This window comes from Chaetomium tenue (assembly GCF_020726465.1).
Source record: "Chaetomium tenue strain MPI-SDFR-AT-0079 chromosome Unknown F5144scaffold_6, whole genome shotgun sequence".
NCBI classification, from domain to species: Eukaryota; Fungi; Ascomycota; class Sordariomycetes; order Sordariales; family Chaetomiaceae; genus Chaetomium; species Chaetomium tenue.
In genome coordinates this window covers 3,597,335-3,611,455 of record NW_027117334.1, presented here as the reverse complement: position 1 = coordinate 3,611,455, position 14,121 = coordinate 3,597,335, and the positions used below count along the sequence as shown (strand labels likewise).

Below are 14,121 nucleotides of genomic sequence, written 5' to 3'. Positions count from 1 at the left end.
GAGGGGCGATTCTAGACCTGTTCATTTACTTCCTTTTTAGGATAAATTACTAACTTAGTAAACCTTGGGGGACCAGATGATTAAAACGCTACTATGGTACTACTTTGCACATCGTTTTACCCCGCCCGGAGCCCCCGCATCCAGTTAGTAAAGGGTCCCCCTCTCATCTCTCTTACTCATCCAAGATGCCAGAAAAGGAGTACCACATCGACAAAGAGACCCGCGCTGCGCTGCAGGCTAATACCGGCGTGCGGTTTCTTCTCCGTGCCAAGCGCACGCTCGAGTCTCGACACTCTTCGGACATCATCCCATGGGCACAAAACCTCTCAGAAAAGATCACTCGGGCCGTGGCTGAAGCAGCCGGGTACGAACTGACCCATTTCACCATCCAATACAACGTGGTTCGACTACTAAGTCACCGGCCGTACGCCTTCATCTGCTACGACCTCTTCCTTCACGAATGTGACGAAGAGGCACGAAACCAGTTCTCTCAAAACACCCAACGGCCGATCCATGAGATCATCAAGCGTGGAAACAGTTGCCATGTTATCCGGAGCAAGAGAATGGACGGCCCGGTAGCGACCAAGTACCGGCGCCTACAACAGTCCGACAATGGCCCGCGGCCCTACTTCGCGGATAGCCTCTATCCAGCACTCTATGTCGATGGGAGACGGATCGAGAAGTCCAAGGATGGGATACCCGATCCCGACGAACCGGAAGGTTGGGACTGGGAGCGTGGGTTTGTGTTTGGGGCGGAGAAGGATGAGTTGGAGGGAGACGATGTGAAGGGGGATATCGTGCAGGGGGACATCGCGAAGGGGATGACCTGGAGGGAAATGACCTGGAGGGGGATGAGCCGAACAAAGCTGGGAAGAAGTGACTTCGGGATTGGTAAATGGCATTATCATTCTCGTCAAGGGAAATTCGGACTGCATCACCACTCACCGGGGGTAGAATGTCGAGGCCTAGGCCAGAATTGGTTATCATCATTTGTTACATCATGTTACAAAGCGAAGGACTTTCTGAGTAAACCAAGGGGAGGAAAATGAACAAAGCATACATAGGTACATGTACTTATTCCGGTCCCTATCACACACACCTATCCCGGGTCCCCAGTTTCACCCCTAACCCATTCATTTATGCTTATCGATCATATCAATTCCAGATCTGACATCCCCAAAACCAAATTAATCCCCACCACACACCAACTGGCTCTCTGTGCTCGAGTGGCCGTAGAGGCAGTACTTCTAAGCGTCAACGACAACACCAAACACCAACCCCCCCTTCACCCCCTCACCCCCTCACCCCTAAGGACTAACACCCCAGCTTACCCCATCCCACCTCGACCTCCACACCTCCTCATCCGCCACCCTCACCCCCTCCCTCACCTCCCCCCAAAACGCACTCACCTCCGCCGGATCCCTCCGCCGCCCCACTACCCTAGATTCATCCGCGCTCTCCGGCCGCACCACATACCGCAGCCGGTCCATCAGCACGTCCAGCTCGGCGGTGCATTCGAGCCCGCGCCGGGAGGGTCCCAGCTTGGCCAGCTTGAGCTGCACGGCGCCGTGCACTGTCGTGGGTTGGGGGCCGGCGAGGTTGGTGAGTTGGGCGGGTTGGAAGGGTTGGTGGGTTGTGGTGGTGGGCAGGTGGGCGTGTTCTGTGGTGGGGGATGGGTGGCTTTCTGGGGTAGTGGGGGATGGACTGGGGGAATTGTTGAGCTGGATGGCGAGCCAGTTGACTTGTTGGGTTGCGGTGGGCGGGGTGGTTTGTATTCTGGGGAGTTGGCTGTGGATGGCTCTGGGGGCGGGTGAGGAACTGGGGGTGGTGTTTGGGCTTGGGGGCTTGGGTTTGTGAGTCGTTTGGTTTGCCGTGGGCGAAGGCCGGCGTTTAACCTCAAGGACTTGCGAGGCCTTCTCCTCTTGCGTGTTGGTTCCGTCCATGGTTCGTTTGACTTACGTGTCCATACTGGATGTGCGATGGGGGAAAACCCTGTGCCTTCTGCCACCCCTTTATGTCTTGCACCTCGATCACTACTACTATAACTAAATTTCTAATCATGCCTCGGGACTGTAAAAGATGTGTTGACCTATTCCGAACAGCTAAAAAGCCCCACTGATTGATCCCATCTCAACTCCTTTGTCTCAATGGTTTCCTGCCATCAGAACGAATGCTGTACCACCCACAATGACACTGTCGGGACATAGCACAGCTTTGTCTTTAATGTACATTCACTGCTATTAGTATTAATATGAGAAACTACCGCATCACTTGAGCTGTCTAATTCCATACATCTCCCCATCCCCAAACCGCTCCCAACTCGTAGGCACTTACCACATTGGCCTGCAAAGAATTGGCGTCCAAAATGACCAACACCGAACTCTCCCCATTCTACAAGCTGACCACGCTGAGTGTCAGTATTGTGCGGGGGAACGATAGCCAGCGTTTGTCTAAACCACTGACCTACTTCATTCCGGAGTCCATCAAGCACAGCTGCAAGCAAGACGGCTCATATGACTCCGAGGCGTACAGCTGGGACGACTTTGAGGATCTCCTCGTGTATCGCTTGAATTTCAACTGGCATACCGAGGTCGTCGTCTTTTGTCAATACGGCTCGGACAGTAAAGAAGCGCGGAGGCGGGAGGTGACGGACGAGCGCGTTTGGTTAAATCTGTTGGTCGACATCACAAAAAACAATATCGTGGTATCGGAATACGGCCAGCTCTACTTTAACATCCTGCCTCAAAAGAACCATCACCCGGCCAAGATGTTAGCGTATTGGCAGCAGGAAGGCTTTGATGGGATTAACGACGACTGGGTCATGATTCGATCCCGCGGCCCCTGGTTCACGAGCCGGTCCCCCACGGCTAGTTCTCGGCGGACTGTCATCGAGGTTGTAGAATACGAGATTGAATCCGACGAGGAGGACACGGCGGCTCACAATAAGCATATTGACTACGACACGGTCGCCGGTCTGCATGGGTTTGTGTACAAGGGCGTAGACGGTGAGGTGTCCGACGACGACACGCTGACTTCAGACTCCGAGTCGAACTACAGCCAGCAAGAAGGGCTAGCCGCGCCTACATTGCCAACGTCTAAAGTAGTCGGACCCTTGTCCGAAAAGTCCATCATTCCCTGCAACACGGTCAGGACCGTCGCAACAAGGGGCAAAGAAACGACCAGAGGAGGTGTCGCTACTCGGGGCATCGCCTCCACTCGCGGCAAGCCACCCACAAGAGGCCTGCCCATCCCCCGCCCAAGCACTGCCCGGGGTATACACCCCACCCGTGGCGGTACTCGCGGTGGCACTCGCGGCGGCCGCGGCACCGTCAGGGGAACCAAGGCAGCCAGCCCACCACGCACCAAATCAACTCCCGCCACCACCACCACCACCCCCGTCTCCTCCACCAAAACCACCAACCCCTCCTCCACCAAAGCCACCGCCGCTACCTCCACCCCTCCCTCCCCAGACCCTCCCTCCCCCGAAACCAAAGCCACCCCCGCCGCCACCTACCTCAACCTGATCGAACTCGCAGCGGCCGAGTACCAGACGGCCAGCGTGGCCGACGCCGACTACGGCGCGGTGGACCTCGACACGACGGTCGACGCCTACGTGGGCGGGTACAACACGGGCAACTCGGAGGCCGAGTGGAGCGCGTGCCTGGACTATTTCAAGGTGTACGAGGCCGAGTGGCGCAAGCGCGAGGCGATCGCGGCGGTGTCCAAGGGCGGCCGGGTGCGGGTGCCGATGAAGAAGCTGCAGGGCACCATGGTGGGCCTATTTGACTACCAGCTGATGGGGGTGTTGAAGCTGATGACGTTCGTGCTGGGCGATGTGTCGGGCGGGCTGCTGTGTGATGAGCAGGGCCTGGGCAAGACGCAGGAGATGTATGGCCTGGTGGCGTTTGCGCATTCGCTGAGGAAGTGTAAGAATGAGGTCAAGGCGGCGTGGAAGAAGAGTGCTAAGGCCGCAGCGAAGCCGGGCGGGAAGCAGACGGGGGGTTCGGTGGGTCAGCATAACGCTCCGGGCAAAGAGGGTGCCAGGCTTTGTCCGTTCGATGACCGGTACGGGTTTCGGTGCTACTGCTACTCGGAGCTGACGAGGCAGTTGGCGGACCGGTTGCCGGATGGGCCGAATATCTTGGTGGCGCCAGCTAGGAACTGCGCGTCTACCGTTAGGGATGCGAAGTTGAAGTTGGATACCAAGGTGTTCAAGATCCGTGGCTTCCACGAAGGCGGCGACAAGGAGGATAAGTTGACTCCGGCCGAGGTCCAGAAGTTGCGACCAATCATCTCCCCAGGCGAAGAAGACAATTCCAAGTACCAGGCTGGTCTAGGACAGAGCGACTACATCATTGTCGTCTCGCCCGAGTTCATCCCCCGACTCATGAGCCACTTCGCTATGGACGTCCCTGGGGGCGTGGGAAAGATGAACGGACTGCTGCCCGGTATGATTCTCATGGACGAGTTCCACGAGTATGTCACCGCCAAGGACTGTGAGGAGAGCCGGATCGAGGCCTGGCTTCAGCATCTCAAGAAGTGCAGCCTCGACTCAGACCAGCCGACCCCGTTGACATACTTTGTCTCGGGCACTCCCTTTGGTGAGACCCCGGCCGATATCCACCCAACCATCTCCCTCCTCGAGAAGGAGGTCTGGAAGGATGAGAACCATCGGTTGAACGGCGCCACCGTTGCTTCGTTCGACGCGCTCGTTGACACCTTCAACAAGCTGACCAAAATCCAAGCCGACGGAGAGACAGTTCCCACTTCCGATATTGCTAACTACCGTTACCGGCTGGACCGCGTCCTAAAGCCCATGATGCTCCGCCGTCTCGGCACCGACCAATTCCAGGGCCGCAACCTGACCGACGTCGGGCCGCTCAAGGTCAACATCACCGACCACAACCTCCCCTCCCATCTCACGGATGATATGCAGGTGCTCGCCAACAGAACCCGCAACCTCGCCGCCGCAGCAGCCGCCGAACAGGGCATCCCCCTCCCGCGGTTCCTGCGCAGCAGAGCGGGCGAAGCCATCTTCCTCAAGCTCCGGCTCGCGTCCACCTTCCCGGGCATCGCCGCCCCCAGCGGCGCCGAGTTCAACTTCACCATCCCCGAGATCCACGCCAACCTCGCCGCCGCCAGATTCGACGTCACCAAAACCCCCTACCACGAGCTCATCCCCGCCTGGTCCGCCGGCAGCCCCAAGCTCGAAACCCTCACCCAAACCATCAGCACCATGCTCAACGACAAATCCCCCATCCCCGGCGCCCCCAGCGTCTCCAAAAAGCTCTGCATCTTCACCCCCCTCGAAGCTGAAGCCGTCCTCCTGCAAAGCTACCTCCTCCTCAAACGCACGCACCCCGCCTTCCGACACCTCAAACCCATCCTCCTCCACAGCAGTCTGTCCCAACCCGAGCGCCAACGCGTCCTCGACAGCTTCCTCACCGAGGGCAACTTCCCACCCAACGTACTCGTCACGCCCGTGGCGCTCGCCGGCACGGGGCTCAACCTGCAGCGGGCGCGGTACAGCACGGTGACGGGCCCGGCGTGGACGAAGCGCGAGAACCAGCAGGCGTACTACCGGATCCACCGGGTCAGGCAGCGGCAGGAGACGCGGCTGGGGTTGCTGACGAGCCGGTGGAACCCGGCCGAGCGCGTGGTGCTGGGCGCGTATGAGGGGCGCGGCGTGGAGGGGGATGGGCTCGGGGAGGAGGTGTGGGAGGTGGACAATCGGTTTTGTGCGGCGGCCGCGGAGGAGGCGAAGGCGGGTGGGAAGGGGGGGATGGTGGAGAGGCATCAGGGTGCGCGGGTGGAGAGAAGGGAGAGGGAGAAGAAACCGGAGAAGATTGATGAGAAGTTTAGTTTTTTTTGAGTTTTGATAGATGAGAATGAAGGAGTTTGCTAGATTTCCTTGTAGTATTCAGTGATTGTTATTAGTACATGTACCTGCTTTTTGTCCCCCGCCAGTTTTAAATCGAGTTGATTGTTGTTTTGAAGAATCAGGGGGAATACTTGACCCGCTAACCGGGGTGATAAATGGGGCTCATACCTTGTCATTGTCTCACAGGATCGGAAGCCTCTGGAGATGACTGATTGCCTGCGTGACGATTGTATCCATCTGTCTCCATCTCTGCGCAAGCAGTTCCCGCTGAGCGGCTTGTCCGACTTGCAGCTCCCCAACATTCTGTACTGCCTTGCCGACCATGGCCGAGTAGTCGGCGAGCAATGATCTCAGCAATGTATTGGTCTCCCCTCGCCAATGCTCTCCACAGTCTTCTCCTTCCAAGGACTCTTTCCATTGCCCCCGACTACCGCAGCACAGGAGCCGAACGGCGGCCTGCGTTTTCTTGCATCCAAGGGTTTCGCTATCCAACATAAACGGACCGAGAAGCCCCTCTCTCCTTGGAGCAGTTCCTTATGAGCCGTGCTTAGTTTTGGCAGGATCACCTCGTCGACGCAAACTTTATCCCACCGGTTCGCCGCCGGCAGAAAGCCATACTCGGCCAAAAGGAAGTCGTTCGTGTGCGCACAGTAGGATATATAGATCTCCTGACCACCGTGGTACTCCCGGTCCGCCGAGACGACGAAACCGTCCTCGTCAAACGTCACTTCGCATCCGGTGTCGGCGTGGTTGAAGAAGTCTGCTATGGGGACTATGGCCAACCTGTCGACTGGAGGATACTTCTCCGTCTGCGGGGTAGCGTAGTAAAATGACCTCGTGTTGACGACAAACCAGCTGTGTAGGTAGATGTCTCGACGTAAGTCCGGGAAGCCCTTTGCGACCTTGTTCCAGTCCCGGTGGAAGCTGTCCTGCTGATTTTTCAGGAGCTCCCGAGCGGGCTTCGGGAGGAGCTCCTGAAGCTGTCTGTGCCACATAAATGGGAAACCAGTGGTAAAGTCGCCCAACATAGGGAGGGAATCTTTCCACGAGGACAACCCTGCCATACCGTCGACTGCCAAATCGGCGGCAAGGAGGGCGTGAATCGACATGTCGGGTGGCAGCCTGCTAGAGATGTGCTCGGGGACCGTGTGCAGACTGCGAACCAATTGTGTGGGTACACGTAGGATTTCTTGTCCTCGCTGTGATCTCAAGTTAGATTGGGCGCGTTGATAGAGGGGGGATATTGGATGAATTCATCTGTTGTACCTTGAGACGGCGGCGTGCCATCATTCCGGCGCCTCGACCGGGGATATCCTTGAGGCGGACTCCCTTCAGGAGGATCGCATTCTCCTTAGCCCACCTTGAAAGTTTATCCTGTCTCTCCATTCAGCGGACATGCAGCAGGTATTCAGCAGGGAGGCACGCGTTGGACGGACACATGCAGTTGCACGGGACGAGAATCTCGCCACACATCAACTGCATTTGGCGGGGAAATCAGCAACCAACGCACAAAGAAAATTGCGGGGCATGTAGCAAAAAGCAAAGCCTGCATTCCAACCTCCAAATTATCAGTTGTTACGGAACCTTCAGCTTTGACGCGTAGGATGGGCAGGGAGAAGAAGTGTGGTCGCCGGAGGCAATCCAACTATAGCCAACCAATAATTATAAACTACGGCTCGTGATGTATATGTAAATTCACAGAGGAGGATTAGGTCGCGTACCTATGATGCCGTAGCATGAGTTGTTCGGCCCGAGTGTCGGGTCCGGTCCGTATGATAGATAGGGGCTCGGGTTTCTTCCATCTGGTCTCAAGTGAACAACAACACCCCACTCCGCACCTTCCAGCACCATATATACCAGGATAACGCTCACACTGTCACCGCCTCCTCCCAATTGAACTAAACACCGGTTTAGCTCAGCGGTATTGGGAGGAGGACCGGTTGGACACCAATCGAAAGAGGACCGGTTCGACTCCCCCTCGCGGCGCAAAACCTTGTTTTCAGGATTTTCGTAGCCACCAACCTCCATTCGACCGGCGAATGGGGCTTGGTGGTGAGCTTTTTGGTTTTTAGCTCTTTTGTTTTCTTGTTTCTCTTTCCGGCTTTAATGTTGGTTTTTCTATACCCCGTTCTTGCCTTGATCCCGTCCTCTCGGGGCACGTACACTGAAATATCTCCAGGAGCTGAAGCCATCTTTACAATTAATGGCGTCGCGCAATGAAAGGCTGGTGCAAAACGGAGTTGCAATTGAGTTTGTAAGTAAGGTGAGTAAATTACTTGCTCAAAGTCCAGTCGGGCATCACCACAACCGCATGATCCCTCACAAACAACACACATAATGATCTCCTACAAAGATAGATACATATAACCCAATCACTCATGTCCCAACCTCCGCCTCCCAAACACCAGAAAGCGTCATGTTAACAAACCCTAAACTCACAACCCCAACCTAGGTAGGTACCCAGCCACCACAACATGAATCACACAGCACCTTCAGACCTTCCCCCCCTCCACAACCCACCGCAACCTCAACTCCTCCTCCGAAAACCCGCGCACCCCCTCCTGGAAACAGAAATGCAGGAACGTCGTCCCCGGCTTCTCGAACGCCGTGTTGCCCACAGCCTCGAGCGGCACACCGCGGAACCCGGCGGTGGGGGCGACTAGCGGCACGAGCTCCATGCCGGGGTATTTTAGGGAGGTTTTGGCGCGGTTGGTGGTGGCGGTGCTGCTGCTGTTGTTGGTGGTGGTGGCGGTGGTGTTGGTGGGGTTTGTTCTGAGTGGGAGGGTGGAGGTTGCGTTTTCTGGTTGGGTCACGGGTTAGTGAGTGTTCATGCTGGGTTCGTTTGTCTGCTGTGTGGGACGGGTGATGGGGTGGGTGAGGGCAGGGTAGGTAGGTTGTTGGGTTGGGAGGGAGAGAGAGAGAGAGTGCTGTGAAGTGCTACCTACGAGGGGTCCACGGGTGTTACGTACGAGGGGGTTCTGGTTTTCCGGCGGTGCCACCGCTGATGCTAGTGCTGGTGCCAGTGCCTGTTGTGGTGCCGGCGGCTGTGGTGTTGTTGCTGGTGCCGGTGGTGCTGTTTGGAGCGGAGGCAGTGCCCGTGGGAGGGGCTGCCCCGAAGGGGTTGCTGCCCGTGGTGCGGGAGGTGCTGAAGGAACCGAAGCCGGTGCCTGGGGTAACACTTGTCGCGAAGGGACTCTTGGTGTTGAACGCGGCGCCAGAACCGAAGCTAGTGCCCGAGCCGAAGCCGGCGCCCTGGGAAGGGAGTTTCCCGAAGGGGCTGGTGGTGTTGGAGGTGCTGTAGGCACCGAAGCCACCGCTTACGGAACCAAAACCGGTGCCCGGGACAGAGGGTATCCCCCAGGGACTCTTGGTGTTGGGCGTGCTGCCAAAACCAAGGCTAATGCCCGGGGTCGGAGTCCCGCCGAACAGGTTGCTGCTGCAGAAAGAGCCGCTAGGAAAGAGGGAACCGTTCAACACGCTTTGGCCGTAGGCGGGAGGACGAGATGCAGGCTGTGTGCTGGGTGGGACTGTTGTTGCGGCTGGGGCGACGGGCGGCTTTGGTGCTGGTGACGGTTTCGGGTCTCCAGACGGGGTGACTGACGGCTCCGGCGTGACATCCCCTGGTCGTTTAGCTTCAGCTGGACTTCGTTAACGGATAGATGTATGGAAATTTAACTTACTTGAGACTTCCCCTGGTACACCACTAGTAGACAAACGCAACAAAGCGGAGGGCAGCACTGTAGATTGTTAGAATTGTGAACAAGTTGTACTTTGTCATCGACAACATACCGTGTTGCTGGCGGGGCCTGTGCCTCTGGCACTTGCGCAATCCTTCCCGCAGGATGGTGACCTCTTGCTGGAGATCCTGCCGTTGTCTCTGCAGATCCTCTGTCTCCGATGCTAGATATTGCAGCCTCTCAGTATCCATTCCATCGACCTTTGTCGGGGTAAAGATTGTTGGCAGGTCGCGGATCAGGCAGCTCTCGATGGCTAGGCTGATAATGTTGTCGACAAACGTCCACAGTGACATCTATTTCTTGGGTTAGGGCAAGCTCGCGGCGAATCTGACTGTGACATGGGAATCACAAACCTCGTAATACACCATCATCCTGTTAATGACCTCCTCCGTGTCAAACACACTTCCATCCGCCCGGCTCGGACCGTCCACGGCATTTATGACCATCTGCCGGTTCAGGGCCGCGGCCGTGCCAAAGTCGAACTGAAACAACTCGGGATGCTGCCTCTCCAACCGTCTGGCAAACTGGACGGCAAATCTCCGCGACGTCTTGGCCTGCATTTTCTGGCGGAAGGCCCAGTCAAGAGGTGGCCCATGGCCATTTTTGTAGGGCGCGATGATCTCGCGCAGCTTAGCGCTGAGAATATCTTCCTTGTCGGCAAAAAAGGGGTCCACACAGTCGTGGAGGATGGCGTTCAGGGTAGCCTCGTCTGCGCCGACCACATGCCGAAACACGCGGTGCACAAACTCCTTGGCTGCTGAGACGGCATAATCCAGGTGCTGTTGCGCAATAGCTTCCCATGGCGCCGCCTGCTTCTTGAAGAGCAGAAAGACCAGCTCGGGGTTAGTGTCCCCGGGAAACTCTTTTCCACGGTTGGAGAATGCCAACGATTGCAGCAGGGCGTTAAGCTCCGCCTCCGGTTTTGGTTTGGGGTCGGGGGCATTGTAGAGCTCATACAACGGCTGCAGATACTCAGCAATATCGCCGCCGTTCCCTTCCTCTGCGGCCTCGTTGGCATCTGCATCCTCCCACTGGATCTTGTAGCTCGCCCCCTTCCTCTGCATGACGTAGCTAAACGCGTCGTTCATGTTTCTCAACAGCGCCCGCAGCTTCAGCAGCCGCGTGTCGTCCTGGTCGAATCCCCCAAACAACGGATCGTTGTACCGCCCCTCGACCGCATCGCGCGCCAGCCGCTGGAACTCCTCCGCAATGCCCAGAAGATAACTCCGCAGCTCCTCCGGGGTAGACCTGGGTTTCCCGGCGCGAGTCAAGTCCTGCTGGCGAGCCCTCAACCTCGTCTCAATATCATCGATGAGATTACCAAGGTTCTTCTTAATATGATCCAGCAACACCTTGCTCAGCCGCTTGCGCAGGCTCTCGACACCCCGATGCGCCGAGCTAACCAAGTTCCACTCGCCCGTCCTGAAGAAGCGCTCCTCAACCGCATCCCGCACCGCCGCCTCCGACGACCGCTCCTCCTCGGACCGGTTGCGCAGGACATACCAGCCCAGCGCGAGCCGATGCACGCTCTCGCGGCCCTTGGCGAGGTCGAGGTACTTGCGCTCGTTGGCGGCCCCGGCCATGTCGGGCTTGGTGATGACGCCGATGGTGCGCTCGCGGTCGGGGTCGTGGCGCGCCGCGGCGGAGAGGACGGCCTGGTTGGCGAGCGGCTGGTTGGCGGCGACGACGAGCAGGATGATGCTCTTGGCTTGCTCCATGTAGCTCTCGATGAGCCCGTTGACGATTTCTCTATCCTCGTCGTTTTGCTCTTCGGTGGAGCTGTGGAAAATGCCGGGGAGGTCGACGAGGGTGAGGGGGTACACGTCCGGGCTGGTCACCTCGACGCGCAAGACGTCTTTGGAGAAGCGCTTTGCGCCGTTTTTGGAAATGCCCATGCGTTCCTTGGCCTCCCGGATGATGTCTGGCAAGGCGTGGCGATCGAAACTATCTCTGTGGAAGGGTGCAGGAGGCGCGCGGGGAGCGTTGGGGGTGTCATTGTCTCCATTTGCAGATACAGCGTCTGCGAATTGAATGCTAACGTTGATGGCCGTCTCAGGTGCGCGCCGAAGAACGAGCTCAGTGGCGAAGCGGGTGCACAGGTCGCCGTCGACGGGGAACCGGACGCGCGAGATGGCTTCGAGAACCGAGCTCTTACCGGATGACTGGTCGCCGACCACGATGATTTGAGGGAGTTGGACAAAATCGCCAACGCCGAGCGCCCGAAGGCCGTCGATGGTGTCGAGCAGGGATCGAGCGTCCGCTGTGTTAAGCTGCGAGAGCGAGTCCGCCTCGAGAACGACCTCTGCTGCGGGCTCCATCGTGACTTTTCGGTTCGGTTCTCACCCGCGGGTATTAGAAGAAAGAAAAGAAGACGATCGAAAATGCAGCCTTTTGCAGGTCGTTTGTATTTGATGTGAGGCCGGCAAGATTGATGCTTGAAGGTTTAAGTAGCCAAGGTTGCATCAGGAACGCCAATAACAAACAGCTCGGGTTTCGTCACCAGCCACCAGCGCTTAACAGGGAGAAGACTAGCGATTATTGTGCCGCAGTACATGTACCCTGCCACCTGAACAGTGAAAGCAGGGAGTGGTGGCAACTGGCAATAATCACGGAACAACATAAGTAAGGTATCTCTACACTGGGAACCAGACGGAACACCATCTCTTATCCGTACCTAGATACACTACCAAACCCCTGGCAGAATCTGACGCAACCTCCAGACAGTCCAACCACGCCCGGGCTCTCATGCCCCAGTTAAATGCTACCCCAAAGGTCGAAACAGCCAGACGGGGCAAGGCTTGGACCCTCCCTGTCCTATTGGGCGATGGTCATGTCGTGTAACCGCCGGAGGCCTGGCTGAGCCGTCGGGCTGCATAAGGCACACGCTCTCTCACTCTCGCATGTTCAAATATTGGTCTTCTTATCTCGAAAGCAACAAGACATCAACCGCCGTCCTGATGACGACGACATGTCGGTCCCCGCGTTTGGGTTCTCGGCCGGTGACTTCATCGCCGCGGTCGGCCTCGCCGTCAACGTGACTAACGCCCTCAAAGACGCCGGCGGGGCATCGGAACAGTACAAAAGCCTGGTGGAGGAGCTAAATTCGTTGGAGCGCGTCGTCAAGAAACTACACACCAGGCAGGGAGCAGAGAATATTTTCCCAGAAGACATCACAAAGCAGACCGACGTGACTCTAAAAACCCTGAGCAGTTTCCTCAAGACCATATCCAAATTCAATGCAAAGCTCGGGCCGAACGCAGCGTCAGGATGGCACCACGGTGTCGGGAGAAAAGCACAATGGGCTGTGGCGTACGCCAAGGAGGTTGAGAAGCTGCGAGAGAATCTTGGGACGCATCTGGCTCAGTTGAACATGCTGCTTCAGATTTACGCGAGCGGAAGGTGTGTCCATTCTACCTTAGGCATTCGATCAGAACCCCCGATAAGTTACCGGGCTGATATCATCAGGGTCGAGGCCCTTGCAAGGATGTTGGCCAGCGTCCCCCCGGCCATCGAGGCGCAAAGCACGCAGATGGTAGCCTTACAACAAGAGACCTCGGACAGCATTGACAATCTGGGTTCGCAAATACAACAGCTCGGCAGTTCCCAGGAGGTCACCCTTGACCGAAAGCATTCGGTTGTTCTCGCTCAGTTCCAGGCTGCCCGTGACGATATCCAGCAGGGCCACAACCACATTACAACACTCAGCGGCAGCATGCACGCTCAGGCTCAACAGTTGGCCGCCTTGCGTCAAGACGCCCAAATCTACCACAGCACAATTGAGTCCCGCATGGAAGAAACCCATCAACATACCCAGCAAGGCATGCAATTGCTGTCAAGACAATCAGATCTCATCCTCTACGCCGTTTCCCAGCCTGGAAGAACGGAGTCAATGAGCCCAGAAGGCAAAGACGATGTTCTATTGCTTCTGTTTCAGCTGTGAGTGAGAGAAAAAGCTGAATAGGACGTAACTCTGGTTCCCTAACATTGCTTCAGGCTCCGGGCCATTTCAAAGTCGATGGGCAATCTGCTATGGAAAGCCGGACTACTTCTTCCGTTCATCCTCTCAACCATCGAGAGCATGACAAACACCATGCGGCGCCAGCCTTATCTACTGGTGGAAGACAGCATAAACTTTACAGACATGGGGGGGAGGAAATACACGATGCATTACGAGTATTTCCAGCACTGGTCGGTAAGTATCCTTGCTTTGCTCCATTGTTTATTTATCAGATAGTACAACACTGACAGGTATTCAGAATTTCGAAAAGTTTTTCTATGGCCAGGTATATAAAATGGCATGGGAGAAAACAAAGGCACTGCCCCCCGGTTTTCGGAAGGTTCGGCGGATAGCAAAACTGATTACTCGCCACGGATCCCATATATTACCACTCGAGTCTCATGACCACTGGGAAGTGGCCCCTGGCGATCAAATCCAGTCAACAACACAAGTTACAAGGCATATACAATATGTTCGTGATGCCCGAGGGATTGAGAGGGAAACTG

The 14,121-nt window shown here is 56.7% G+C and overlaps 7 protein-coding genes across 7 annotated transcripts; 3 read left to right on the top strand and 4 right to left on the bottom strand.

Moving 5' to 3' along the window:
• Positions 1-185: 185 nt before the first annotated feature.
• Positions 186-969, top strand: F5144DRAFT_595837 (uncharacterized protein; the record flags this gene model as incomplete). The annotated part of the gene is made up of 2 exons (XM_066790735.1): positions 186-782; positions 955-969. 2 exons carry the CDS (start codon positions 186-188, stop codon positions 967-969), a joined length of 612 nt encoding a protein of 203 aa, XP_066640433.1.
• Positions 970-1,301: 332 nt separating this feature from the next.
• Positions 1,302-1,943, bottom strand: F5144DRAFT_623599 (uncharacterized protein; the record flags this gene model as incomplete). Its single annotated transcript, XM_066792161.1, has 1 exon — positions 1,302-1,943. One exon carries the CDS (start codon positions 1,941-1,943, stop codon positions 1,308-1,310), a length of 636 nt encoding a protein of 211 aa, XP_066640432.1. The 3' UTR covers positions 1,302-1,307.
• Positions 1,944-2,365: 422 nt separating this feature from the next.
• Positions 2,366-5,872, top strand: F5144DRAFT_615429 (uncharacterized protein; the record flags this gene model as incomplete). Its single annotated transcript, XM_066791800.1, has 2 exons — positions 2,366-2,413; positions 2,480-5,872. 2 exons carry the CDS (start codon positions 2,366-2,368, stop codon positions 5,870-5,872), a joined length of 3,441 nt encoding a protein of 1,146 aa, XP_066640431.1.
• A 189-nt stretch (positions 5,873-6,061) lies between these two features.
• On the bottom strand, positions 6,062-7,359 carry F5144DRAFT_623597 (uncharacterized protein; the record flags this gene model as incomplete). Its single annotated transcript, XM_066792160.1, has 3 exons — positions 7,148-7,359; positions 6,448-7,080; positions 6,062-6,394 (listed from the first exon to the last, which is right to left on the bottom strand). Exons 1-3 carry the CDS (start codon positions 7,265-7,267, stop codon positions 6,062-6,064), a joined length of 1,086 nt encoding a protein of 361 aa, XP_066640430.1. The 5' UTR covers positions 7,268-7,359.
• A 394-nt stretch (positions 7,360-7,753) lies between these two features.
• F5144DRAFT_467455 (uncharacterized protein) lies at positions 7,754-7,909 on the bottom strand (the record flags this gene model as incomplete). Its single annotated transcript, XM_066784998.1, has 1 exon — positions 7,754-7,909. A coding segment is annotated over one exon (156 nt), but the record flags the coding sequence as incomplete, so codon positions are not given.
• Positions 7,910-8,663: 754 nt separating this feature from the next.
• On the bottom strand, positions 8,664-12,328 carry F5144DRAFT_584070 (P-loop containing nucleoside triphosphate hydrolase protein). The gene is made up of 4 exons (XM_066789596.1): positions 9,972-12,328; positions 9,671-9,911; positions 9,562-9,618; positions 8,664-9,501 (listed from the first exon to the last, which is right to left on the bottom strand). The coding sequence occupies exons 1-4, from the start codon at positions 11,934-11,936 to the stop codon at positions 8,843-8,845; spliced, it is 2,922 nt and encodes a 973-aa protein (XP_066640428.1). The 5' UTR covers positions 11,937-12,328; the 3' UTR covers positions 8,664-8,842.
• Positions 12,329-12,521: 193 nt separating this feature from the next.
• On the top strand, positions 12,522-13,989 carry F5144DRAFT_370106 (uncharacterized protein). The gene is made up of 2 exons (XM_066784484.1): positions 12,522-13,554; positions 13,612-13,989. The coding sequence occupies exons 1-2, from the start codon at positions 12,587-12,589 to the stop codon at positions 13,850-13,852; spliced, it is 1,209 nt and encodes a 402-aa protein (XP_066640427.1). The 5' UTR covers positions 12,522-12,586; the 3' UTR covers positions 13,853-13,989.
• The last annotated feature ends 132 nt before the right edge of the window (positions 13,990-14,121 follow it).

Coding starts and splice junctions, on each gene's coding strand:
- F5144DRAFT_584070 (XM_066789596.1), bottom strand. CDS start 11,936: ATGGAGCCCGCAGCAGAGGTCGTTCTCGAGGCGGACTCGCTCTCGCAG. Junction 9,912..9,971: donor GGATGATGGTGTATTACGAG/GTTTGTGATTCC, acceptor CCCAAGAAATAG/ATGTCACTGTGGACGTTTGT. Junction 9,502..9,561: donor TGTACCAGGGGAAGTCTCAA/GTAAGTTAAATT, acceptor CTAAACGACCAG/GGGATGTCACGCCGGAGCCG.
- F5144DRAFT_370106 (XM_066784484.1), top strand. CDS start 12,587: ATGTCGGTCCCCGCGTTTGGGTTCTCGGCCGGTGACTTCATCGCCGCG. Junction 13,555..13,611: donor CTATTGCTTCTGTTTCAGCT/GTGAGTGAGAGA, acceptor ACATTGCTTCAG/GCTCCGGGCCATTTCAAAGT.